This window comes from Vigna umbellata, chromosome 11 (assembly GCF_029865625.1).
Source record: "Vigna umbellata cultivar VRB3 chromosome 11, Vumbellata_1.0, whole genome shotgun sequence".
NCBI lineage: Eukaryota > Viridiplantae > Streptophyta > Magnoliopsida > Fabales > Fabaceae > Vigna > Vigna umbellata.
Window position 1 is genome coordinate 17,871,296 of NC_142175.1, and position 28,000 is coordinate 17,899,295.

At 36.9% G+C, this 28,000-nt stretch overlaps 1 protein-coding gene across 1 annotated transcript; it reads left to right on the forward strand.

Annotated features, from left to right (window-relative positions):
* Positions 1-17,549: 17,549 nt before the first annotated feature.
* Positions 17,550-18,119, forward strand: LOC148191069 (uncharacterized). Its single transcript, XM_088101274.1, has one exon. The coding sequence runs from the start codon at positions 17,550-17,552 to the stop codon at positions 18,117-18,119; it is 570 nt and encodes a 189-aa protein (XP_087957400.1).
* Positions 18,120-28,000: the final 9,881 nt, after the last annotated feature.

The window sequence follows — 28,000 nt, forward strand, 5'->3', positions numbered from 1 at the left end:
CACCTTGATTAATTCCCTTGACGGTATGGAAATTGATTAGCCATGAAATTAACATCCTCCAAGGCCTCCACTGGAAAAGCACATTGACCATTGATATGATCACCTCCACATAATTCGCACAACTGAGTTTGCACCTGTGCAGCAGTTTTCAACTCTTTAGGTAATTATGCAAGAGTTTTAGTCAGAGTCTCCAGCTGTTGAGTTAGAATTTTATTTTGAGCTAGCAAGGCATCATGTGTCTGTAATTGGAGAACCCCTTTTTGTTGCATAGGAACTCCTCTTTCGTTGTTGAGCTCATTATCACTAGTAGCCATGTTGTCAATAATTTCTATAGCTTCCTCTGGAGTTTTCCATTTAATATTGCCTCCTGCTGAGGCATCAAGCATCATTTTGGTTTGTGAACCAAGCCCTCCAAGGAAAGTTAAGACTACTTCCTGTTCTTCAAAGCCATGCATGGGTGTTTTTCTTAGCAGACTTTTGTATCTATCCCATGCATGCCCCAGTGATTCTTCCATGCCCTGCTTAAATGAAGATATCTCTTGCTTGCCTTTTGTCACCTTTGATTGTGGAAAGTACTTGTTCAAAAACTTTGTTACCACTGCTTCCCACTCTGTGAAACTTCCTTCTGGAAAAGAGTTCAACCAAAGCTTAGCATTGCCTCCCAATGAGAAAGGAAACAAACTAAGTTTGATTGCTTCGTCTGGCACCCCATTGATTTTCACTGTGTTGCAAATTTCATTAAATGTAGTAAGGTGCTCATATGGGCTTTCATGAGATAACCCATTGAATTGATTACTCTTCACCAGTTGGATCAATGCTGGTTTGACCTCCATATTGGCTGCATTGACTCTAGGTCTAGCTATGCTGTTAAAATGTTGAGGTCCAGCTACATTGGTGTAATCAGCAAGAGTTCTTCTGATATGATTATTCTCCATATTTTCTGTGCTATTGTCAGAACCTTGTGGTGATGGTTGCAACAAAGTTTCCGGAGGAGGGAAAAGTTCTCTAGATGTTCTGATTCTTCTCCTCCGTCTACTGTCTTCTGATCCTTCAAGCAACGGTTCTGTTGTTTTCTTGCTCCTAGTTCAAATTGCCTCCTGCATACACAAGAACACAAAACCCTAGAAGATTTGGTTAGCACAAAAAGATATAAAAGAAAATATAAGATTCAGAAAATAAAGACAGAAAACAGAAAAAATAAAATAAAATAAAAATTCGAAATTTAAAAATAAAATAAAAAAATAAGTCAAAGATAATTAATAATCACAAAATTAACCAGTTAAACCACGAGTCCCCGGCAGCGGCGCCAAAAACTTGATGGACAAATTTATGAACACCAAATTATGATGTCACAAACTTGTTTTCAATCGGCAAGTATGACCGAATCGTTCAAGTAATAAAACTTGGTAAGACCAAGTATCGTTCTTCCCAAAGGACTCACGGCCTAGTTTAGTTATGTGATTTCTTAATTAACTAAGACTTACAAACGAATTAATTGAGGTTAAAATGCAAGACAGAAAATAAACATGTATGCATGAATTGTGATCAATGGCAAAAAGCAAAAGATAAACACTTTCAATGAAATTTATGTATGGATATGTTGTTGGGGTTCAATTTCATCTTATCCACTCTCATATATTTTAGGAATTCAACGATCAAATCACCATTGTTAATGCCACTCTCTAATGTACCTTTCCAGAAGGCTTCTCCCTAATCACGAGTTCATAATTCCTAGCATTCCTAATGATCAGTTCATAAGTACAGGAGCTTAACGACAACCAATATAAAATTGGGAGAAATTCCCCGGATCTAGACTTCCCCGTACGTTCCCGTATCGACAAAACCAATAATCATGCATCGAATGAGTTAAACCATGCAAGCATTAAACAAAGAGGAAAAACCCTAACTAATGATGAAAGAAAGCATAAGTCTTAACTAAAAGATGTAAAAACAGATTCCATATATGAGAGTTTCACAAGACTACATTGATTCCCCAACAAACATAAAGAGGTTAGTTCACCATATTCATGGTGAACCTAGATGAATTACAATGAAAGAATGAAAGAATAAACCCTAAAAAGGTGAAGCGGAAGCCTCAGCATCCAAGATCCTCCTTCAAAGGGGTGGTAGAGAGAGTGTTTGCCTCGTTCCAGCCAGAGATACCTAACCCTAGGAAACCCTAAAGCTTATGTATCATTCGTAAATTACAAAAAGTCAAGTCCAAGCCCATTAAAGTGCCGCTCAGCGGTAAACTACCGCTCAGCGGTGATTGCGTGACTTGTTTTCTCCCCTCAGCGGCCATTTTGCCCCTCAGCGGATCTCCCGTGACTTCCAGAGTACCGCTCAGCGGTAAAATACCGCTCAGCGGTGAGTGCGTGACTTGTTTTCTCCCCTCAGCGGCCATTTTGCCCCTCAGCGGACCTCCCGCAAACTCCTGAGTGCCGCTCAACGGTAAACTGCCGCTGAGCGGTGACTTCGGCTTCTCCTTTTGCACTTTTTATTGTCTTTTCTGATTTCATCTCTCCTTCTTCACTTCTTTCACCAAATTCACCTTAAAACCTACACAAAAACACTGAAATCAAGCATAAACCTGTCCAGCTCTCTTATTTCCAAAAATATAAAGAAAAGCATGATTTCAAGCTAGTTTCTAAGTGTAAAGGTTGCTTTTAGTGTCAATTTTAATCATGAAAATAACAGTTTTTCAACTGTTATCATCCATCACCTCCGCCACTGCTGCCTCTGCCACTGCATTGAGGTTGGTTGATTGTGTTCTTGCTGATAATAATTGCTGCAGGCTCATATATAAATTTTACGTTTAGGTTGTTTTCATTTGGTAATGTTTGGGTAGTCTTCATTTGCTATGTTTGATAATAAAATTGGTGCCTGCTTGGAATTTTGGCAGTTTTTCTTTGTTAGTTTTTTCGGCAGTTTGTGTATTGGGGTTTGATGGACAAGCGTCCAAGGAGATGACGAATGTGCGTGTCGCGAGCTCCTTCGAAACTTCCTCCAGAGATGAACGTAGCGGAAAAATGACAAAAACTTGAAGAAGAACAAGAAATAGAGGGTTAAACTCGATAGAAACCCTAGAAATGGAAGGAACCCAATATGAACCGATTAATCGGTTCAAAATGAAGATTGAACGGTGAAAAAGGTTTGGAATGGATCAAGAGTGATTTTAATCGGCCAAAATAAAAAACAAATGGTGATAATGGCAGGAAAAGACAAAATGATGAAGAAACCCTAGGTTTAGATGTGGTCAGGAGATGCGGAAAGAGAAAATGCAAATCTGAGAAGAAAATGTGAGTGTCGAAGCTTACTGTGATGAAAGCAAAAGGCTCGCGAGGATGAGCTCTCCAGAGAGAAATGGACGAGAGACGTGGTTCTGCGAGAGAGAATAGGTGAGAAATGAAATGTTCCTCGTGGCAGTGAAATGAAGAGGCGGTGATGTTGTGCGCGAGACAAAGGAGGACGTGTGGCCAAGAGGTGTTACGCCACTATGCTGAAGCGGATTGAAGTAACGGTGAGGATGTGTGATCAGAGAGAAGCACGTACGGTGGAATGGAAAATGAAAGTGAGGGAGTGTTTGGACTCTCTAGCCTATGACTTTCAAGAGAGAATAGTTTCTGATTCAGAAAAACTCAATTCTCATTAATCTCAAAAGTACCAATACAAGAGAGGAGCTGGGTATTTATAGTAACCCATGCTCTTTACAAGCTAAAATACGTGCACAATAAAATGTGAAAAACTACAAAAAGAGGACATTGAGAAACACATCAGGCAGGATTCCATCATACCCTCCCTCTTAAAAAAAGATTTGTCCTCAAATCTGGCAATGGCCTTATGAAGAAGCTCCACACAATCTTTGGGAGCATGACCATCTCGGAGTGGCCTTATTCTTTTATATCCACTTTTTCTTCCTCCTGGATCAAACACAAATCTGCAATAAACATCAAATATATTTTCAATTAATATCAATCCAAGAAAGAATTTTTCTATAAAATCAAGGAAATAAGGACTTCTAATATTTTGTTTTATCACATTTGGAAATTCTAGAAGTCCAAATTCACTTTTGTCTTGAGTTATTTCTTTCCTAAAAGATAAGAATAATTCAAGATTTGAATTGTCATATTTTGAAAAAGTTTGCATAGAATATGAGATGACAATTTGTTTGAAAGAGAAGTCCATATTTGAAGAATAAACCATGATTGGAAAAGAAGTAAAGATTTGGAAACCTTCCCTTTTAGGTTCTATAGTCTTGGAAAGAATAGAATTTGTCATCAGCAACAATTTCTCCTTTTTTTCTTCTCTCTTTCTTGCCTTTCTCTTTTCTTCTTTTCTCTCTTTTTCTTTTCTTTCTCCTTCTTTTCTTTTCTCTTCTTCTCCGTCTTCCTTTTCTTCTTCCCTTCTTCTCTCTTCTCTCTTCTTAATTCCTCTCTTCTTCTCTCTTCTTTCTCTCGTTTTCTTCTCTCTCTTCTCTTATTTCCTTTCTTCCTTTTCTTTTCTCTCAATCTCTTTTTCTCTTTTCTTATCCTTGATCTCTTTAAGTCTTGCCCCAAATTCTAGTTCTCTACGAAGAAACCCATGATCATTTAAACTCTCAAGAAATAATTTTCCATCGTCAATGCAATCCCTAATTAGTTCTAGGTTTCTTTTAATGCTTGAAGGCACAAACTTTCTTCTCATGCAAGCTTTTAAATCATGCCAATCAAGTATGGAGGACTTTTTACCTTTCCTAACATGATATTGTCTTTCATCCCACCACTCACTTGCATGCTCTTCTAACTTAGAGAGATATATGCTAAGAACATAATATTCACTCTCTCCATAAAACCAAGGATTTATTTTATCAATTTCTTTTTCCCAAGCTAGGTATGTTAATGCACCTATGTCTTTACCAAAGGATGAAAGATTCCTAGCTTGTTTAAACATTTCATCAACATTATCTAACCTAGAAGACCTATATGAACTATAACAAGACATCTTTGTTTTTAAAAGTTTTCTTTGTGTGAAAGGTATACAAGATTCACACTTAGACAAGTCCCAGGTAAGAGAGGTGAGTCATGAAGACTGCTTAAGTACCAAATCTTACCTTGCCAGAAATGTCTTAGGTTACTTCTAGTTACCCTTTAAACAAAAAAATCACCTTCAAAATCAAAGAACACAACTCACAAACAATCACAAACAATTAAGCACAATTAAAAGACTAGACTCTCGGACTTTAATGTGATAAGGCTTAGAGTTTAATCCCTTTTAGCCTAAATCACCCTAAACGTGAAACACAAATTAAAGTTCAAACAATCAAGAAAAGTTGCCAAGAGTTGAAAGAGCACCAAGGACTCTTCCAAAACACTTGGACTTTAATGGCCTTTTACAATGCAGAATAAACCCAATCAAAAAGCTAACACTAGCCTATTACAAACCAGATTACACAAAAACAAATTCACAAAAAACAAGCTATGCTACTAGTCTTGTTCTTGAACGTTCTGGGTACAGTTCACTGCTGCAGGGCTTCACTTGATCAAAATATGGCCTTCAACTACCTCTCTCAGCCTAATCAGGAAGTTGCTTCGTTCACTCCTACAAACACTATTGATAACTTGGATCAGTGTTCAGTCAAACAGATTGCATGAGACAACAATATGCATTATAAAAGAAACTTCGCTTTCTTTTGGCTGCACAAGCTTTCCAAGCTTTCCAAGCTTTCCCTGAGATTCTACTACTGCTCAATTAAACTCCAGATAACTCCATTTATTCTCTGGCCTTCACCATGTGCAAGTGTTGTGTTGCTTCTAAATGCCTTTCAGGAAAGAACTCCTATCCCACGTAATGCTGCAGTTTATCTATACACCAAGATCCCAGAGAAACAAAAGAATCAGTATTTATAATAGCACAGTTCAGATTGGATTATTATCAACACAGAAAATAAATCCCAGCCCTAATCTAAACTTTCTCCCTACATTAGTGTTTTTGAACCCTTAAAGGACCATTGCAGCTTCCAAACAACAATTACAACATCCAATTTATTAGTCTGAATTGACTCAAAGAGATAGTTTGCCTACGTTAAATTTGTTAAGCCAACAATAACACTAGACCACCACTATCACTTAATGTATGGATGTCCAAACTTGCTAAACCAAATTCAATTTTCAGGAAAAGTTAAACCATATGATAACCAAGCATAATATTCAATCAAATATGGTTAACTATTTCTAATCAGGCACAAATCTAACACGAAACTACACAACAGAATGAAGAAACTCCCTATTCAGCTTGGTGTAGTTTATGTAGGTAACAAAGCTCCTTTTTCTCCACTATAGGTATTCTTGTCTTAGATTTCCCACACGTACAAACTGCTTTTGAACAGTGTTAATCAGAACAAAATCTGCACAACTAAATGGTCAGCACATTGCAAGTTCAGAAGTTATTTCAGCACTTAAAACAAAAACATCTGTCAACAAGAAATTTGGTTCTTAGATGCAACCACACAAAACTCACAAAAATCAGGTCTATCTCTGGAAGCTTAAAGCACTCAAAAATGAAAGGTTTGGAAGGGAGATTCTCCCTTGGCAGTTCAAGGCTTGAAAGTATTTTAGACCACCACCACCTAAGATGCTACCAACACAAACCTTCTTTCAAATTCCAGAAACCAAAGTATAAAAGCTTCTCAATCAAGAATGGCTAGGCTAAGGTCAGAAATCAGAAACCAGATAATGAAACTGACAGCACAGCAGAGAAACTGACTCAAAATCAATTCTAGACCAGATTACAAAAGCTCAATTAAAGAACAACAGAATAGAATGCACATGCATTGAGACAAAACCAGGAAAGTCAATCAAGAAAACAAGAAACAAAGCAAAGAATAAGGTGAGCACGCAAACAGAACCAAACAAGGGATCTAGAACTGATTAAGAAAGCAAATAAAAAAAATGCAGCAAGGAATTGCAAAACTGGTTGCTGAACACAGGTTTCAGATGCAAAATTGAACTTGTCCAACAATTGCACACTGAACTCCACTCGAACAAGTTTAATGATGCTTGTTTTGATCATTCAAGTCCAGTTTACACAATTTCATAGGCTTTTACTCAAATTCACATGTTCAGTTCCTTGTTTTCTTTTCAGAATTTGCCTCTTTTGAACTGATTTACTCAACTCATGCCTTTATTTCATTTTGGACCAAAACAGTGATTAACAATCATTGAAACAACTTAGTTCTGCAGTTTAGAAAGTGTAAAAGACGGTTGGCAATGACTCTAGGATTGAATGTACAAAATTCCAGCAATGATCTACTACTGAAATGAACAAAAACAAAACAAAAAAAACTCAAGCAATGAAATATGCAGTTCGGCCTACTGCTTGCAAGTAATTTCTGCTGTGACTTTCACACTAACAACCAAGCTAATGCTGAGCATATCACGGCTTTTCTGGTTGGCACTTTGTTACTAGTCATCTCAGCATTCCAGCTTAATTTTAAAAACGCAGAATAGCTTCAATGTTCAGATTCAACAGCTTATTAAAACCAGAAGTTCACAACAGAAAATTCAAATCAGATCTGCTGCTCATTTCATGCATCCGAGCTCTCAGTATTGAATGTCATAGCTCATACGGTATGCACATTGAACATACAATCAGATCACCACAAACACAACTCAAATAAGAAGTACAACTTGACGTTATGAACAAGAAAAATCAGCTAACATGATGATGACAAATTTATGAACACCGAAAAACGGCGCCATAAACTTGTTTAACAATCGGCAAGTATGACCGAATCGTATCAAGTAATAAAACTAGGTAAGACCAAGTATCGTTTTCCCAAAGGACTCACGGCCTAGTTAGTTATATGATTTGTTGATTATTTAAGACTTGTAAACAATTGATTGTAGGTTTAAATGCAAAAGACAGTAATTAAACATGCATGCATGAATTTGATCAATGGAAAAGAGGAAAACAAACACTTTAATGAATTAAATGGATGAGTATGTTGTTGGGGTTATCAATTTCATCTTATCCACTCTCATATACTTTTAGGAATTTATCATTCTTTTCATCAATTGCTAATGCCACTCTCTAAAACACCTTGCAAGAAGGCCTATCCTTAATTACGAGTTCATACAATTCCTAGCATTCCTAGTAATTAGTTCTGAAGTGCAGCAGCTTAAAGGCAACCAATATGCTAATGGGGGAAATTCCCCGGATCTAGATTTCCCCGTACGTTCCCATATCGACAAAATCAATAATCATGGCAATGAATGAGTTAAACAAAGCAAGCATTAAGCAAAGAGGAAAAACCCTAACTAAAGATGAAAGAAAGCATGTATCTTAATATAAGATGTTAAAACAAATTCCATATATGAGAGTTTCACAAGACTACATTGATTCCCCAACAACAATACAAGGTTTAGTTCACCATATTCATGGTGAAACTAGATGAACAATAATGAAAGAATGGAAGAGATAGAAAAACCCTAGAAAGAGAAGAGGAGAGCTGTCACCATCTCCCAATCTACCCCCAAGGGGTGAAAAGTGTGTTTCTGCTTCCTCCCAGCCAAAGATACCAACCCTAGGACGTGCAAGTCCTTAAATAGGGCATAAAAATGACATAAAACAAGTCCAAGCCCATAAAAACAAAAGAAAACTGGTCCAAGCCCACTTAGAATGGCGCTCAGCAGTATTTTACCGCTGAGCGGTAATACCACATGATCCATTTTGCCCCCAGCTGTTGTTTTTGCCCCTCAGCGGTGATTTTGGCACCTGAAAAGTGCCGCTCAGCGGTATTTTACCGCTCAGCGCCACTCGGTCACACTTTTTATGCGTTATGGTTGGTTTTTCAGCATTCTGGTTGACTTTTCTGGTTGACTGGTTGACTTTTCTGGTTTCTGGTTGACTTTTCAGCACTCCAATCATTCGGTACATCAATTCTTCTTTCAAATCATTCAATTAGCCTACAAAATCAAGGGAATCTTGCACAAAAACATTAAATTCACTTTCAACTCTCTTATTCACAAAACTAAAGCAAAAATATGAGTTCAAGCTAGTTTATAAGTCTTAAAGGTTGCTTTTGGTATCAATTTTAAGCATAAAAATAACGGTTTTTCAACTGTTATCACATGACGACTATGACAAAACATAATTGGAATTCGAAACTGAAAGACTCAAACAAGAAGATTCACCGAATTAAAATGAACTAAGACTCAAAAGTAATGACTCAAGCACAGGAAACGCAACTTGGAAACCTAAACAGATATGAAGAGATTCAAAACACGAAACACAAACAAGATTCACAACAACTTAAATCAGAAAAACAAATCAAGACATTAAAGGAAAATGATGAACAACACGTAAATGATGAAAGCGTAACAGAGACGCGAAACAGAAACGCGCACCAGAAACTCAGAATCAAGACAGAATCAAATGACAAAAAAATTATGAATCAGACAAGACCGAATCGAAACAACTCAACTCGGAATCAAGAGAAAACAACGGGAAAAGGAAAAAGAAATTGAAGACAGAGAACGCGAGACAACTTACCTCTGAAGCGTGAACGAAACTGTAACGAGGGAAGACCATGAAAACATGAGGGTGGAAGAAACACGTGGAAGCAAACGCGTGAGGAAAAAGAATATTAGACTCAATGATTATGATTGGATGGGGATTCATTAAATAGAAGTTTGTTAGAGGAGGGAGAGGGTGCTGTCATTTACGTATTCTCTGACTTCTTCTTTTTGTCCTGTGCATTTCTTCACTGTTGCCATTTCCTTTTCTGTTATATGAACTTTTATACTCAGAATATTTGGAGGCCGTTTTTTTACAGAGGATTACGAAAACCATTATAACGTCATTTCATTCTCCTTCCCAAATTTTATTACTGTTATTCTCCTTGCAGGCACAAAACAGCTTTTAGAACTCATCAAGGGCATTATGAATGGTTGGTCATGCCATTTGGTTTAACCAATGCCCCTGCCACCTTTCAAGCCCTCATGAATGACACTTTTCAAGTATCTGGAAAAGGTGTGACCATGAATAAGGACAAAATTGAAACTGTGATGCAATGGCCAGTTCCCACCAATCTCAAGCAACTGAGAGGGTTTTTGAGACTCATAGGTTATTATAGAAGATTTATTAGGCAATATGCCTCTATTGCTGAACCTCTAACTAATCTTCTAAAGAAGGACTGTTTTATATGGACTGACGAAGCCACTCAAGCTTTTGATGCTTTAAAAGCTGCTGTTACTTAAGCCCCTGTGCTAATTCTTCCAGATTTTTCCATTCCTTTTTGTGTTGGAAATTGATGCTTCAGGGTCAGCTATTGAAGTAGTGCTGATTCAAAACAAACATCCCATAGCATATTTTTCCAAGAAATTGAACCCCCGACTTCAACGCCAATCTGCTTACGTAAGGGAGTTTCTTGCCATTACTGAAGCTGTAGCCAAGTTTCGACATTACCTTTTAGGGCATAAATTTGTGATTCGAACAGACCAAAGAAGTTTAAGAAGTCTCACTGAACAGGCCATTCAAACACCGGAATAGCAGAAATGGTTACATAAATTGCTGGGGTACGATTTTACGATAGAATATAAATCGGGCAAGGACAATGTGGTTGCTGATTCTTTATCCAGATCATTTCTTATGGCATGGTCACAGCCCCAACTAGATTTCCTACCAGAATTACGAAAGGCTCTAAATACAGATGAAGAAGCAAAAAAAATCATTACGAATTGTGTAGCCAACAAGCAGGTTGTTCCACATTATGCAGTCCATGATGGCTTACTTTACTGGAAGGACAGGATAGTCATACCTGCATCTCCTGAATTAGTTCACAAGTTGCTTAAAGAATTTCATAATTCTCCTATCGGTGGGCATGCAAGAATCACAAGAACATTTAGCAGACTTGCTCAGCAATTCTATTGGCCTGGAATGCAGCAGGATGTGAAACATTTTGTTCAGACTTGCTTGATCTGTCAGCAGGAAAAATCAGTTAATTCTCTTCCCTTGGGGTTACTACAACCTTTACCGGTGCCAACTCAGATCTGGGAGGATGTGACAATGGACTTTATCACCAGCCTTCCAAATTCTCAAGGATATACTGTGATAATGGTAGTGATTGACCGACTCTCCAAATACGCTCACTTCTGTCCTTTGAAAGCATATTACAACAGTAAACAGGTAGCTGAAGCGTTTTGATGAGTCGTTATTTCTTGAATTATATTTAGTTTATTGCACTTAAATAAACCAGGGAATTGTGTTTAATTGCTTGTTATTTCCCCGTTTTTCCGAATTCTGCTTAATTTGGTCGGAAATTTGTAATTGTGCTAATTTGGATTTTCTGAGCTGATTAAGTGCATTTTTGAAGTGCAGGAAAATTTCGGAAATACATTTTGGGACATCAGGAAGATTGCCAAATAAATTCAAGACTCTCCAGACAAACATTTTTTTTGAATTAATTAAATTGTAATTCAGTAGTTTAGAATTTTTGAATCAACTCTTATATTTTGGGTCAATTTTTGGTAAATTAGATTAGACCCAAAATTAGAAATTAATGACTTGGCACCTAGGGTTTTATTTTTGTGGACCCTACCCTAAAAAAGGGGACACACGGTCTTAGAAGTTTGGGGACAGCCGCCACTTACTCTGGGGTTTTTTTTTTTTGTTTTGGAGGCTTTTGGTTTTGGAACTTTTCCTTGGGTTGAAAACGCTGTTTTGGAATGAAGAGCAAATATTCTATTTTTCATTTTCGTTTGGCAAATGCTCGATTCATGAACAATGTATGTTTAAGTTTTCATTGAATGAAAGATTATGCACGTTAATCTCTACTCGGTTTTCGTGATTTTGGAAGTGTCACTTGGTGATTGATTTAAATTCAAGCTGCTGGAATCTTTACTGGGTCACGGCCAGAACGAGCAGCAGCAGTATGCGGTAGCCACCTTGGAAGCAAAGCTGGAAACTTTAGAAGAGAAGCAGCGTTGAGGAGAGTGAGCTGGGACGTGTTGGAGCAGCTACCGTGTCTCGGTCTGAAGCTCTCGGTCACAACAGCGCGCTTGCAGGGGAATTACTTTACACTCTCGGCTTGCTGGAGGAAAAGTGAAGCGTGACTCACTTTGCATGAAGAGATGGAACGGTGATTGACTTTAGGAGTTTATTTCTATTAGCTTAGCTGGAATAGAGAATGAAAGGTGGACACTTGGAAAGAATAGCACGGTGTAGTGTTTCTTTCGGTTTGGAGCACAAGCATGGGAGCGTCCTGGAATGAAGCGGTAATGAGTGTTGGAACAATCGGTACCGTTATAGAGTCGCGCAGCGGAATAAAATATTCGGAAAGCGTGTTACGGTCACAAATCAAGTTTAATGGTCCATTTTAGAAAAACAATTTTCTTAGAGAAAATTTATCAAACAGTTGATATGCGTAAAAGATAAAGAGTGTAGGGAATAGAAAATCACACAAGCAATTTTTATCCTGGTTCGATTCAAAAGAATCTACGTCCAGTCGTTAATCACTATAAATAGTGATTAACCTTTTTCACTAAAAAGTTATTTAACAGATTACAAGAAATAGTGAATAAAGCAGATAAATAAACCTTCCTTCGACGAACGAACCGGAAGAAGAACACTCTGCCAACTCGAAGAGAACCGCTCCGACTATCGACAAACGAAACACGAGCTTCTCCTATTCACGAGACCAGGCAGAGCACCTTGCTAACTCGAAGAGAGCTTGCTCCGACTATCGACACACGACACGCGAGCCTCTCCTGTTCACGAGACCAAGCAAGGGAACTTGAACTATAGCTTCTGAGAACTTCCTCTGACAAACAGTATTCTGCAAGAGCTTCTGTTCAACAACGTTACCTTCTGATTTCTCCAAATCAAAATATATAGCCAAGTACACTGAATGCCAAAGGACAGCTCCCAACTGCCATGAATAATCGATTATTGTAAGTGATAATCGATTATTCAAGTCCGTTACAGGTTTTCAAAAATGTGATAATCGATTATATAAAGTGATAATCGATTATTCAAGTATGACTTGTGATAATCGATTATTGCTTAATCATAATCGATTATTGCAGGTTAAAAATGCAAGTTTTACAAGGTTTACAAGAATTTCCTACTACATTTAATTTCTACAACTTGCTTTTAACTAATTCTAATATCTTCTTCAACTAAAACTTCTTGTAGCATCATCAAAACAAATTTCTTCAAGATTTACCAATACTCCTTATTGGTAACAATCTCCCCCTTTTTGATGATGATCAAAAATTCAAATTTTAAAAGCAAGTTTGGCTTACCTGCGAAACATACAAGCTAACAAACAACAATAAGGTTAGCAATACCTGTAATAATTTATACTTCTCCCCTTGTATTATTCTTCTCCCCCTTTTTGATCAGAAGCAAAAAGATCTGATGTTAAAGGCTCCCCCTAAATATGATCTCCCCCTCAATTAATCAAAAGATGCAATTCAAAACATAAATAAAATTGAAATTTCATAACATGAAAGAGCATAATACCTCATATATCTTCCCCTGAATGTAATAATCCCCTTTTAGAAACAGACTCCAAATAAAAAATATAAAAAAAGTTTTTTTTTTTTTTTTTTTTTTTTTTTTTTTTTTTTTACGAAAACTTAAGATAATCGATTATTACTTTAAATAATCGATTATGTGCAAGCCAAATTGTCAAAATCCAAATTTTTGAGGACGAGATAATCGATTATTACTTTTGGTAATCGATTATTTACGTTAATTTCCGAAAAACACAAATTTGGGCCAAATTTTCAACTTTAAGACACATCTAACATTCATAAATTATTTCAAGGCTCTTAAAAAATACCAGGATACCATAGAGTCTTCTTTTCCTTTTGAAAAATTAACCTGCAAAGCAAAACAATAGAGTTTTGGTCCCCATAATCTCATTTGGGTCCTTTGAGGTTAGAGACAATTTACTTTATAACAGGAATCCAAGCATATTTTCCATTTGGAACATCAAAATGTTTAATTCTACATTTGTTAGAAGTGTGCCCCTTTTTCATACAATAAAAGCATGTGACAACATTTGGATTTCTATAAGACACAGTTCCTTTTTCAACCCATACCCTACGGGTTCTTTTAATTTGGTTCTTACTTTTAAAAACACTTTTGTTTTTATAAACCTTTCTAACAGTTATAGGCATTTCAACATTATTATTTCCAGTTGCAACTTCAAGAAGGTTTTCAAGAATATCAATATCAAGCATATGATTCTTACATGAAAGACATTCAACAGGATGTTCAACATTTGAAGACTCTTTCATTTCCAAGTTGCAAATTTTATTTCTCAAACTTACTTCCTCATCTAATGCCTTCTCATATTTAATTCGCAATTCTTTAAATTCCTTTTTCAAATTTTTATGAGCAACATTCAATTTTTCAGATTCATCAAGCAATTCAAGAAAAGCTTTTTGCAAATCAAATTCACTAGATTCAGAATTAGAACAACTTACTTGGCTTGCAGTGTCATCAACATTAGCTGTCAAACATAAGTTTACTTCTTCAACTGAATCACTTGAACTAGAGGTGGTTGATGCATTATCCTCCGACGCAATGTGAACCTTTTTCTTCTTGTGAATTTTCTTTTCTTTTCTTTCTTTACTTCTTTTGTTGCTTGAACAATAAGCTTTCACATGGCCTCTTTCACCACATCCATAACATTTGAAACTTGAAGAGGAACCTTGATAGTCCTTCTTTTCCTTCAAGATTTTGCTTTCAGATAATTTATCATTGGCCATCAAGCATAGATTTTCTTGCTCATTAGAATCGCTTGAGCTTGAGGAGTTTGATGTAGAGCATGAATTCGAACAAGTCAACTTAGCCACATTCGATACTTCATCATGAGTGACTTTTAAAAATTCCCACATTTCCTGAGCACTTTCATAAACAGAAACTTTGAAAAAATCATCAATGGTTAGTGCAGAAAAAATTATATTCCGAGCCTTAATATCAAATTGGGCTCTTCTATTTTCCTCAACAGTCCAGTTAAAGTATGGTTTTTCTACTTCTACACCATCAATAGTTCTTTTTGGAATATAGGGACCATTTAGTACAGCTTCCAATTGTTGGAACAATCGGTACCGTTATAGAGTCGCGCAGCGGAATAAAATATTCGGAAAGCGTGTTACGGTCACAAATCAAGTTTAATGGTCCATTTTAGAAAAACAATTTTCTTAGAGAAAATTTATCAAACAGTTGATATGCGTAAAAGATAAAGAGTGTAGGGAATAGAAAATCACACAAGCAATTTTTATCCTGGTTCGATTCAAAAGAATCTACGTCCAGTCGTTAATCACTATAAATAGTGATTAACCTTTTTCACTAAAAAGTTATTTAACAGATTACAAGAAATAGTGAATAAAGCAGATAAATAAACCTTCCTTCGACGAACGAACCGGAAGAAGAACACTCTGCCAACTCGAAGAGAACCGCTCCGACTATCGACAAACGAAACACGAGCTTCTCCTATTCACGAGACCAGGCAGAGCACCTTGCTAACTCGAAGAGAGCTTGCTCCGACTATCGACACACGACACGCGAGCCTCTCCTGTTCACGAGACCAAGCAAGGGAACTTGAACTATAGCTTCTGAGAACTTCCTCTGACAAACAGTATTCTGCAAGAGCTTCTGTTCAACAACGTTACCTTCTGATTTCTCCAAATCAAAATATATAGCCAAGTACACTGAATGCCAAAGGACAGCTCCCAACTGCCATGAATAATCGATTATTGTAAGTGATAATCGATTATTCAAGTCCGTTACAGGTTTTCAAAAATGTGATAATCGATTATATGAAGTGATAATCGATTATTCAAGTATGACTTGTGATAATCGATTATTGCTTAATCATAATCGATTATTGCAGGTTAAAAATGCAAGTTTTACAAGGTTTACAAGAATTTCCTACTACATTTAATTTCTACAACTTGCTTTTAACTAATTCTAATATCTTCTTCAACTAAAACTTCTTGTAGCATCATCAAAACAAATTTCTTCAAGATTTACCAATACTCCTTATTGGTAACAATGAGTTTTTAATTTCTTTCTTGGAGAAAGAAATGAAATGGTGTCACGTTTAGGAAGAACGCAAGGGGGAGAGAGTGGTATGCGGCTGCTGTGAAGGTGGATGGTGACTTTATTTTTATTCAGAGAATAAAAAGAGTGGATTAGGATAAAGTATAGGATGATGGGACATTTGGCAGCAATTGTTGGAGAATGAAAGAGATTAGAATGTAGAGGTGGTAGGTAGGAGCTGGAAGAGAAGCGGAGCACGTGGAGAAGGGAAGTGCTGAATGTTGAAGGGTCACATCCATGGAATTTGGAATTGGAAAGTGGTGTGCTGTCACGGATTGGGAGGGTGCACAAGCTCACATTTTATTAAAGCTTTGATTGTTTCTTTGCTGGAACGGAGAAGGAAAGAGAGGGTACGGCTGGAAGCATAAAAGGGAGGAAGCATCACAGTAGTGAAGGCACGGTTTCTAGAAGAAAAGAGAATTGTTTTTCCAATTGTGTGAGAATGAAAAAAGTAGCAAAAATTGGTGGTGTGCACGGTGATGGCTGGAAGAGTGGCCCACGGGTATTGGATGCATTTCCTTTATTTTTTTTAGCATGAATGGATAACTTAGGAGTAGCAAGGTATGGTGATAGCTTCAATTTTAATTGCTTTAAATTCCTTTTGCAAAAATGAGTGGTTAATGGTAGAGAAGTTTATTTTCTTTTATTTCTTTTGCCTTAAAATATTTTATATTATATGTTGAAATGATTTTCTTCTTTTTGGTGATGAATTGTGTTTGAATATTTATCTATTGTATTGTTTTCTTTAAAAGTTTTCATGCACTTTAATGCTTTCAATTATATTCGGTCGTGTGTTATTTAATTTGTAGTTAATTTAATTTTACCGCAACCAAAAAAAATCACAAAACCCCCCTTTTTCCGTGTGTGATCTAAGACTGAACCGCAATATTGGTCCTTGTGAGACGACCTAGGAGTCACTTCCTAGTCTATACTGCATTCTTTTATGCACAACTTTTGTGGGAGGTGCGACCCTCTCATCACGTTTGTCAAAACTGTCATCAATTACATGGGTTTCCAAAGACCATTGTTTCAGATCGGGATAAGGTGTTTGTAAGTCAATTCTGGCAACACTTATTTAAATTAAGTGGAACTACCTTGCACATGAGCACAACTTACCACCCTCAGTCCGATGGACAGTCAGAAGCTCTTAATAAATGTTTGGAGATGTATTTAAGGTGTTATACGTATGAGTCTCCTAAAGAATGGGTCAAATTTTTACCTTGGGCTGAGTTCTGGTACAACACTGCTTATCATCACAGCAGTGGTATGACTCCATTTAAGGTAGTTTATGGGAGATATCTTCCACAATTGACTAAATACACTCCTCATGCTTCTGATCCTCCAACAGTTCAAGATGACCTTACGATGCGACAGGAAATGATTAGCAAACTGAAACAGAATTTATTACGATCACAGCACACCACATGAAAAAATATGTTGATGTCAAACGGAAGCACATGGACTTTCAGATTGGTGATATGATGCTGGTAAAGTTACAACCGTACAGACAAAATTCAGTGGCCCTGAGAAAGAATCAGAAATTAAGCATGAAATACTTTGGCCCATTTCCTATCATTGAACGAATTGGCTCTGTTGCTTATAAGTTGTTGTTGCCCCCAACAGCAAAAATTCACCCTGTCTTCCACTATTCTCAACTAAAACCTTGCAGGGGAGATCATACTCAGCAATATGTTCCAGCACTCACTATTGATTCTGAGACTCCCCCTGTTATTCAACCTGCTACTGTGCTTCAAGATCGTCAAATTATGCAAGGGAATAAGATAGTAAAACAGTTCTTGATCCAATGGGAAGGGTTAGAAGAATCACCTCCTACATGGGAAGATGAAAGTGCCTTACGTAAAGCCTATCCAACATTCAACCTTGAGGACAAGGTTAATTTTAAAGGAGGAGGAATTGTAACGAGGGAAGACCATGAAAACATGAGGGTGGAAGAAACACGTGGAAGCAGGCGCGTGAGGAAAAAGAATATTAAACTCAATGATTATGATTGGACGGGGATTCATTAAATAGAAGTTTGTTAGAGGAGGGAGAGGGTGTTGTCATTTACGTATTCTCTGACTTCTTCTTTTTGTCCTGTGCATTTCTTCGCTGCTGCCATTTCCTTTTCTGTTATATGAACTGTTATACTCAGAATATTTGGAGGACGTTTTTTTACAGAGGATTACGAAAACCATTATAACGTCATTTCATTCTCCTTCCCAAATTTTATTATTGTTATATTGTTGTCTTACCGAAACCTGAGCTCTGATACCAACAGATGGACGAGCGTCCAAGGAGATGACGAATGTGCGTGTCGTGAGCTCCTTCGAAGCTTCCTCCAAAGATGAACGCAGCGGAAAAATGACAAAATCTCGAAGAAGAACAAGAAATAGAGGGTTAAACTCGATAGAAATCCTAGAAATGGAAGGAAACCCAATATGAACCGATTAATCGGTTCAAAATGAAGATTGAAAGGTGAAAAAGGTTTGGAACGGATCAAGAGTGATTTTAATCGGCTAAAATCGAAAACAAATGGTGATAATGGTAGGAAAAGACAAAATGATGAAGAAACCCTAGGTTTAGATGTGGTCAGGAGATGCAGAAAGAGAAAATGCAAATCTGAGAAGAAAATGTGAGTGTCGAAGCTTACTGTGATGAAAGCAGAAGGCTCGCGAGGATGAGCTCTCCAGAGAGAAATGGACGAGAGACGTGGTTCTACGAGAGAGAATTGGTGAGAAATGAAATGTTCCTCGTGGCAATGAAATGAAGAGGTGGTGATGTTGTGCGCGAGACAAAGGAGGGCGCGTGGCCAAGAGGTGTTACGCCACTATGCTGAAGCGGATTGAAGTAACGGTGAGGATGTGTGATGAGAGAGAAGCACGGTGGAATGGAAAATGAAAGTGAGAGAGGTGCTTGGAAGGTGGCTAGAGGGAGTGTTTGGACTCTCTAGCCTATGACTTTCAAGAGAGAATAGTTTCTCATTCAGAAAAACTCAATTCTCATTAATCTCAAAAGTACCAATACAAGAGAGGAGCTAGGTATTTATAGTAACCCATGCTCTTTACAAGCTAAAATACGTGCACAATAAAATGTGAAAAACTACAAAAAGAGGACATTGAGAGACACATCAGGCAGGATTCCATCAGGGTTTGGGAGTTGGATTAAGACATAAAGAACAAAACAATTGATAGGGAAAAACGGTGAAATCTTAATTATATATTTAGAAATGTACAATGTAGTGATTGACACGTTGAATTGTAGCATTGTTATCTAATAAAAATTAAGCTGAGTTGTTTTTTTTAACAAACTTTGATGTTTGGGAATTTGGGATGATTAAATTGTGTTAAGTGATTGAAAATGTATTTAGGTTTTTATTTATTTTTGAATTTAAATCTTTTAGAAGAAAGGAATTCAAAGAATGGAAGTGAAGTTAGTTAAAAAAGTAAAGACTGAGTATTTTTCAAGGAATTGATTCAAAGAGTGTAACTCAAGGTAGTTAACAAAATATAAGACATAAAAAAATAACAAGATAGATAGATTTTGGGACCAATTGACGTTATTTACTCTTGGTTGAATATATTGTTTGCTTGAATATATTGCATGTTACATATGTAATTATTTGTTTGCTTGAATATATGTTTACTCTTGGTTGAATATATTGTTTGCTTGAATATATTGCATGTTACATATGTAATTATTTGTTCTTTACATATGTATGAATTTCATGTTTGTGTAAATATTTATGGATTTTGTTAAATAATATATGTTATTTTATAAGTGTTTTATTTATATTTCATCTTATTTATTGTGATAGATATATGGCTAAGTCACCTCATTCATCAGGCGATGAAGTCCCCACCACTTCTAGACGAACGAGAGGAGCAACGAGGTTACGACAGCTTTTTTTAGAAGAAATGCAGGTGAGAGGAAACCTGTCATTATTGACGTGGTCACTGGAGTTGCATCTGGCCCAAATGCAGATGTATTTAGGTCTTACCTTGGAGTACTAGCACGTGATCGTATCTCTATACTTACTCCATCCTTTGACCATGTTTCTGAGGCTGATCGGAATCTCATCTGGCAAGATCTATTGGTAAGTTAAGCAATATTGCTCCAAATTCATCATTCATTATATTGATAAATCTGTATTGATATAAGGTTATTACTTTCTTTGTTGCAGATAACATTTGATATGCCAAATGTCGAGAGCTTAAGGAATAAGTGTTTATCTGCAATTGCAGAAAGATTTCGAGGGTTTAAGACAAAATTGACGTCTAGATATATATTTGGACAAAAGGTAATGAAAATCCATGTTCCAAATATTCAGCAATTGACGAAGAAACATGGCGTCAGTTTGTAGAGCTTCGTTCATCCGAGGTGTGACAGGTAAGTGCAGTAAAATCATTCAATTCATCATTCATAATTATCTACTATGACAATTGTTTCATTTTGTCACAGGAAAAAAGGTGAAAAGCACAGGGAATAAGCGCTCAAAATAAAAATCCACACCTACTGTCTCGTGGTGGATATAGAAAGCTTGAAGAAAAAATAATGAAGTAGAAGTCAGATAGTAGACTTCCACTTTCTGAGGATAGTGACCCTTCTCCTCCTCCTTCACCACCATCTCGGCACGACAAGTGGAAGTTAGCCCGTATAAGACCATCGGGCTCCTACACTTCCGAGTCTGCCAGAGAAATATCTGAAAGAATTGTAAGATGTCATTTCTTATATTTTTACATTAATTTTGTTATATATATTACATAGATCTTTCAAATGATTTTGAACTTTTGTTATGTGACAAGACTCCTTGGTTGAGCAGAGCTCCCAAGGTCAATTCACACAAGAAGGTCGTCAAGATATTCTTGCCACAACTATTGGACGACCTGAGCACCCAGGACGGGTGCGTGGTGTTGGGACTGGCATAGGCATACGACAGTTTTTTGGGTCTTCCTCGCGTCCATATTCATACGAAAAGATGAAGGAGGAGATAAGAAAAGAGATGACGCAGGAGATCACAAAGAAGGTTCGGGCAGAGTTGTATGATGAAGTTGCTGAAATGGTTGCGCGCCAGTTCCAGCAGCATTATGAGGATTATGGCAATCGTCCTCCGCTATCTCCTGTAGCGGAAGATGTTGTGCCCCCTACAGGTAAACTTATTTATTTTTGGTTACTAATTTACTTTTTGCATAACCTAACATTTAATTTGACAGGTAGAAGCGGTAAAGGAAGTTGTTCAGTTGTCGGTGCCCTAGGGGACGACATGGATGAAACTCGTCCATGTCAGTTATATATTCTTTCTGATACTGGGACCATGCTAGTGGCTCGTGGTATAGTTTATGAGACAACCACTATAGTGCATGGTGTACAACTTTCAGAAGATGAGTTCAAGGTCACAGTGGATGAAGTTGTCATAGAGGATGTCGTTCTTCCTGTGCTTACAGATGAGTTCTTCACTGTGGAAGAAGCATTTAAGTCCTTTGTTGCCTGGCCTAGACATTTGGTTGGTGATGTATCTAATCCCCCGGTAAACATTCGTACTATATACTTCTCAATTTTAATAATTACTTCTAATTGACGTTATAACATAACCATTTTTGCATTTAACAGTAGATAGGTCAAGAGGGAAGTCCTACACCGAAGAAGACTCATTTATCTGAGGATGACCCTCTTGGTGCGTTAGACGGCTTGCTAAAATCATTTCAGATGTGCCGATGAATGTACACTGGGATTCTACTACATTTGGAAGAGAAGCTCAGATCCCATTGTACTTGCATCATCAACATGTTAGGGAGCTTGCGTCGGGTAGAGAAGAAATTAATATTACACTCATTCAATTGTGGATGATGTAAGTTTATGAAAACTTTTTTATATAATTCTATTTTATCAACTTACTTATATCAGATTATTTCTTCATTTTAGGTATATGTTTGATGTTAGTAACAAGAAGGGGTTCAACGATGTATATGGGTTCATTGACCCCTCTATTACTCATGAAAGAAATAAATTTGATGATATCCAAACATACATCACCACCTGCTTTGGAATGGGGAAGATATATTTTCTCCCTTATATACATGGGTAAGTGAAGTTTGTTAACTTCAACACATTCATTTATTAATTTTGGTATATGATTCATAAGTTATTACCAATTTCAGGTGTCATTTGCAGCTACTTGTGATCTCCATACCGGAGAACACTGCTGTCTGGTTTTGTTCATTGCAGAAGTCTCCTCCTAGCCCTCTTAGACATGTAGTAGATTGGTAAGAATCTCAATGTTTTGACTTTTTTGTTATATAAATGTATGCTAAAGGAATTTTTTTTAATAGTTCCCTTGCAACACATATGATGTTATTTGGGAGATCTACTGCTACAGCTAAAAAGCTTGCATGGGTTGCCCTTAAGGTTTGGTATTTTAGTCCATACTTTGTTACATTTGGTTCCATTCAAATGATGTTACTTAACGTTTTATAATTATGATGATATATTGTAGTGTAATAGACAAATGGGGTCATATGAATGTGGTTACTACGTTATGTTTTGGATGATGACCATCATTCGTGCACATTACACCAGTGGATGGGAAACGGTAATATTTAGGTTTGAATTTTATTCTCTCTATAGTTTGGATTTCATATACACTAATTGAAATCATTGTGTTTTATGCAGAGATTTAATAGGACTGCTCCAATTCCAGAGAAGTCAATTCAACTTGTGAGGAAAACACTTGCTAAATATGTAATTCATTTATATAATAGTATGTAGTAGATATTAGGATATGGTAAGTTCTAAGTTTATGTTTCTAAGTTGTTTTATGCTTTTCTACATTATTATAAGTTTAACTTTGTACATTGCATTGATTTATGCTTGAAACTTGATTTATGATTACATTGGATTGATTTATGCTTCTAAGAAGTTAATTTATGATTCCATTCAATATATTTATGTTTTAATATAATTTTCATTTAAAATATAAGTTTCTGCATTATTCTGGACTGTTCTGCCTATAAAAGTATATGCAGGTCTGTTTCTGTGGTTGGGAATGCTGGAGAAACAAACCTCACTTTTTAAAAAAAACAAGGATATATGCCTCGGTTCAGGTCATAACCGAAGTAGAAAGACCCCTTACGGCCTCGGTTACGGTCACACCCGAAGCAGAAAGTCTTGCGGATGAGAAAAAAAAACAAAAAAAAAAGTCTACTGCCTCGGTTCAAGCTACAACCGAGGCAGTAGAGTGGGACATACTGCCTCGGTTCAAGGGAACCGAGGCATAAAGTCCTACGAAAAAAAAATTAAAAAAACCAAAAAATTTACGGCTTCGGTTAAGGATGAACCGAGGCAAAATCCTCTCCTTTTATGCCTCGGTTCTCAACCGAGGCCAAAAGTATTAGACTTTTTGCCTCGCCTGAATATGCCTCGATTCGAAAACCGCTGCCCATAGACCAAAATAACTGCTGTCCTTTCCCCTGACTGTACTAGTGTGTGGAACAAAACCAACAAGCAAAATAATGTAAAAAAATCAGTCCCAAATAGCAATTCTCTCACCAAACCCCAAACTTGAATGGAAACTTGATGCAAAATGAATGGAAGAGAGGTTTTATGAGTGGGGATGAAGGGAAAGGTGTAGAGAACTCTTAGTTGTTTAAGAGTGTGTGGGAGGAAAGAAATATGAAAATAAAACAAAAATCGCACCCTAGGGTATAAAAATACCCTAATGGGCTTGGGTCCCACTAAGGGCAACCCTAAAAACCCATGTTGTAGTGATACCGTTCCGCTGAGCGGCACTTTCGTGACATGCTCGCCTTCTTCCTAGCTTGCCCTAGGTGCCTTATACTCATGCCTTTCACTCACTTCATGCATTTAAAATCTCAAATCACTCATACATTCAATCCCTAACATGCAACTAAAGCAGAATCAAAACAAACAAACAAAATATAGTAAATCAACTGGGTTGCCTCTCAGGTAGCGCTTGTTTAACGTCACGAGCCTGACCCAAAATCCACCAACACCCATCAGTAGGTTCAAATCTTTCTTACCAACACCCATCAGTAGGTGTAACAAACCTAGTATCCTTCAGTAGATACCTAACCACCTAACATCCATCAATAGATGCTATACCCAAAAATCAATATAAAACAATGTCCAAAGTTTATAAAATTACATCACCAAAATAAAAATTAAAGAAAATAATGTTCTTAAATCATTGGATGCCTCCCAGCAAGTGCTCTTTTAACATCACTAGCTTGACCCAGTAAAGCGCAGGTTCCATCTCTAGGGCTGGTGTTTCTCTTTCTTGGATTTTCTTTTCTTTTCTTCGTTTTACTAAATCTCTTCAGAAATTTGATAAAACCAAGAACCTGTTTCCATGTCTCAATCATAAGAACTTTAATCTCCAATTTCTTGCAGATTTGTATAAAGCACTTAAATTTCTTTTCCTTCCTATAATACTTCTTTGGATGACGAAAGGGTTTTTCATATGATTCTCTCTCTCTTCCTCTCGTCCTCTTTCTCTTTTCTCTCACTTTCTTTTTCCTTTTTCTTTTTCCACTCACTTTCTTCATCTTCACACAAATTTTCTTTTCTTCTTGTCTCTTAACCTCTTCATTTTCTTTTTCTATATCTTTATTTTTCTCACTCAACTCTTCTTTTCCTTTTCTCTCTATCTTTTCGTAATCTCTCTCTATTTTTTCCTCATCAAAAATCTTGTCACTTTTGGTGACAATGGCTTGACCTTCCTCCCTAGGGTTAACTTCAGTATTAACCTCAACATCTTTCAATCTCTTCATTATGTGACCAATATGCATCTCCATCCTTTTACATGATGCTTCAATGTTTTTCTGAGTGGAGATGGACACTTGCAAAAATTGTTGAAAGACGTCATCCAACTTTGTCCTTCTTTCTGATAGAGAGCTTTGTTGCTACAATTGTTGTGGTGGTGGCCTATCAAATTGTTCAGTAGCTTGAGTGCTTTTGTGATGAGAATCAGACATCTGTATGAACTGTTGAAGTGTGTCATCTATCTTAGCCCATCTTTCCGATAGAGAGGGTTGTTGCTGCCATTGTTGTTGTGGTTGATTCTCAAATTGTCCTGCAGCTTGCCAAAATTGACTTTGATCCATGCTTGAGAGAGGTTCCCACCAGTGGTTGAAATTATCTTGGTAGAATTGAGTGCCCATATAGTCAAATTCTTGTTCGAATTCCATCCTGCAAGCATTAGGCACAAAATTCTAGAAAACAGTTGTTAGCACAAAAAATAAAGAAAATAGATAAATAAAAAAAATCAAAAGATAGAATTGAAAAGATAAGAAGATAGAAAATAAAAACAACAAAAAAAAATCAAATAAAAAGATAAAACAAAAATATATAAATAAAAATTAAAAAATCAAGTCAAAGGTAATCAATAATCACACAAATAGACTAGTTAAACCACGAGTCCCCGGCAACGCGCCAAAAACTTGTTAAACCCTCAGCAAGTGTAACCGAATCGTATCAAGTAATAAACCTGGTAAGACCAAGTATCGTTTCCCAAAGGACTCACGGCCTAGACAGTTATGTGATTTATTGATTAGCTAAGACTTGTACAAACAATTACTTGATATTTCAATGCAAAATTGATGACGGGGCCCAAGCCCAATTAGTTTAGTGTAGTATTTCTTTTACTTTTATTAAAGCATGTGTAAAAGGTGTTAGGCATGTGCTAGAAAGGAGGGACTTTTAGTCCTATATATAGACATGTCACCACCTCTTGTAAGATACTTTTGAGAATAATGAATTAAACTTTCTGTAGAGAGAACTCCAGAATTTAATTCCCTTGAAAGTCAAGCTAGAGAATCCCAAAGGATCTCCTCTAGCCACCTTCCATTCCCGCTTCATCTTTCATTTTCCATTGACACTTCAGATTTCTCTTACATCCACGTAACCATTTTTACTCCACTCTGCCTCAGCCGCGTGGATTGCTTACGCCATCACTACCACGCGAGTTCCCTCAGCACAACATCACATCTTCATTTCGCGAAGTCTTCATCTACTTCACTCTCGAGAGAGAGCTCCTCCACCACGAGCCACATTGTCATCACAGAACCTCACCTTTCTCGCCGATTAAAATCACTTCTCCACCGTTCAAATTCGCTTCTGCTTCAAACCCTAGGTTTTCACCGATTAAACCTCCAAACCTATGGTTCTTAGTTCTTCTGCTGTTTCCGCTGCTTCATTTGCTTCCTCTGCTTCTTTCTGCTGTACATCGATGTCAAGGATGCCTCGAGGAGTCCAATTCTCTCAAGTTTCGTCTTCTCCTCGAAGCGTCGCCTATCAAAAATACTGAAAAGTAAAGATGTATGCATGTATTGATCAATGGGCAAGAAGAAACAAAACACGTGATTTGAATTATATGGATGAATATGTTGTTGGGGTTTATCAATTTCACCCTATCCACTTTTATGTATTAAGGAATTCCTCATTCTTTTCATTAATGTTAATGTCACTCTCTAAATTACCTTAAACCCGATGTCTCGGCAAAGAAAGCCTAATCATAATCACTAGTTTACAATGTCTTGTCTACCTAGCAATTAATCATGCATTATAGTGAATAGAAGCTTAAAGGTAACCATCATCATACTACTATGTCTAGGTTTATACTACTGTTGGGAGAGATTCCCCAGACCTAGATTTCCCCGTATGTGTCCATATCGACAAAACCAATGATCATGAAATCGAATTAGTTAAACAATGCATGCTATGAGCAAAGAGGAAAAACCCTACCTATTAATGAAAGAAATCATGTATCTTATAAAAGATCTTGAAGAACAAATTCCATTACATGAGAGTTTCTAAGGATTTACATTAATTCCCCAACAATAATAAAAGTTTAGTTCTCCATCGTCATGGAAGAACTAGATGAACAATGGAATGAAAGAATGGAAGAGATAGAAAAACCCGAGAAAGAGAAGAGGAGAGCCGTCACCATCTCCAATTCTACCCCCAAGGGGTGAAAACTATGTTTCTGCTTCGTTCCAACCAAAGATACTAACCCTAGGAAGACTAAAGCCTTATATACACTTCTAAACATTATAGAAAAGTGAGCCCAAGCCCATAAGAATGCTGCTCAGCGGTTTTTACCACTTAGCGGCAAGTGTGGCACTTTAGTTTTGCCCCTTAGCAGTTGCTTTTGCCCCTTAGCGATGATTTCGGCACCTGAAAAGTTGCGCTCAGCAGTAATTACCGCTCAGCGCAAGTCGGCGAAACTTTTTTCTGCACTCTGGTTGACTTTTCTGCATTCTGGTTGACTGGTTGAGTTTTCTGGTTGACTGGTTGCTTTTCTGGTTTTTGGTTGACTTTACTAGTTTTTGGTTGACTTTTATGCATTCCAACCATTTTGTACTTTAAATCTTCTTTCAAATCATTCCAATAACCTACAAAATCAAAGGAATCTAGCACAAAACCATTAAATTCACCTTCAACTCTCTTATTCACAAAACTAAAGCAAAAACATCAGTTAAAGCAAGTTTCTAAGTTAAAAAGGGTTGATTGATTATCGAAATTAAGTATAAAAATAACGGTTTTTCAACCGTTATCATTTCCTCTCACTTTCTTCTTTCTTTTCACTCAACTCATCTTTTTCTTTTCTCTCTATTTTCTCTCTTCCAACCTCTCACTACTAATGCTTATGATAGTATTACACTCCACTTTAAGGTTAACTTCAGTATTAGCCCCAAACTGCTTTCTAGAATTTTCCTCCAGCTTTTTAGCCAGTTGGCCAACTTGTATCTCCAAATTCCTTATAGTAGCTTCAGTGCTTTTGTGATTGAAGATAGACACTTGCATAAATTGTTGGAGTGTCTCTTCTAACTTTGTAGTTCTCTTATATAGTGAAGGTTGTTGTTGCCACTACTGTTGTTGTTGTTGTGGTCTATTG

Bases quoted from the DNA above. Each gene is read 5' to 3' on its own strand.
- LOC148191069 (XM_088101274.1), top strand. From the start codon at position 17,550: ATGGACTTTCAGATTGGTGATATGATGCTGGTAAAGTTACAACCGTAC.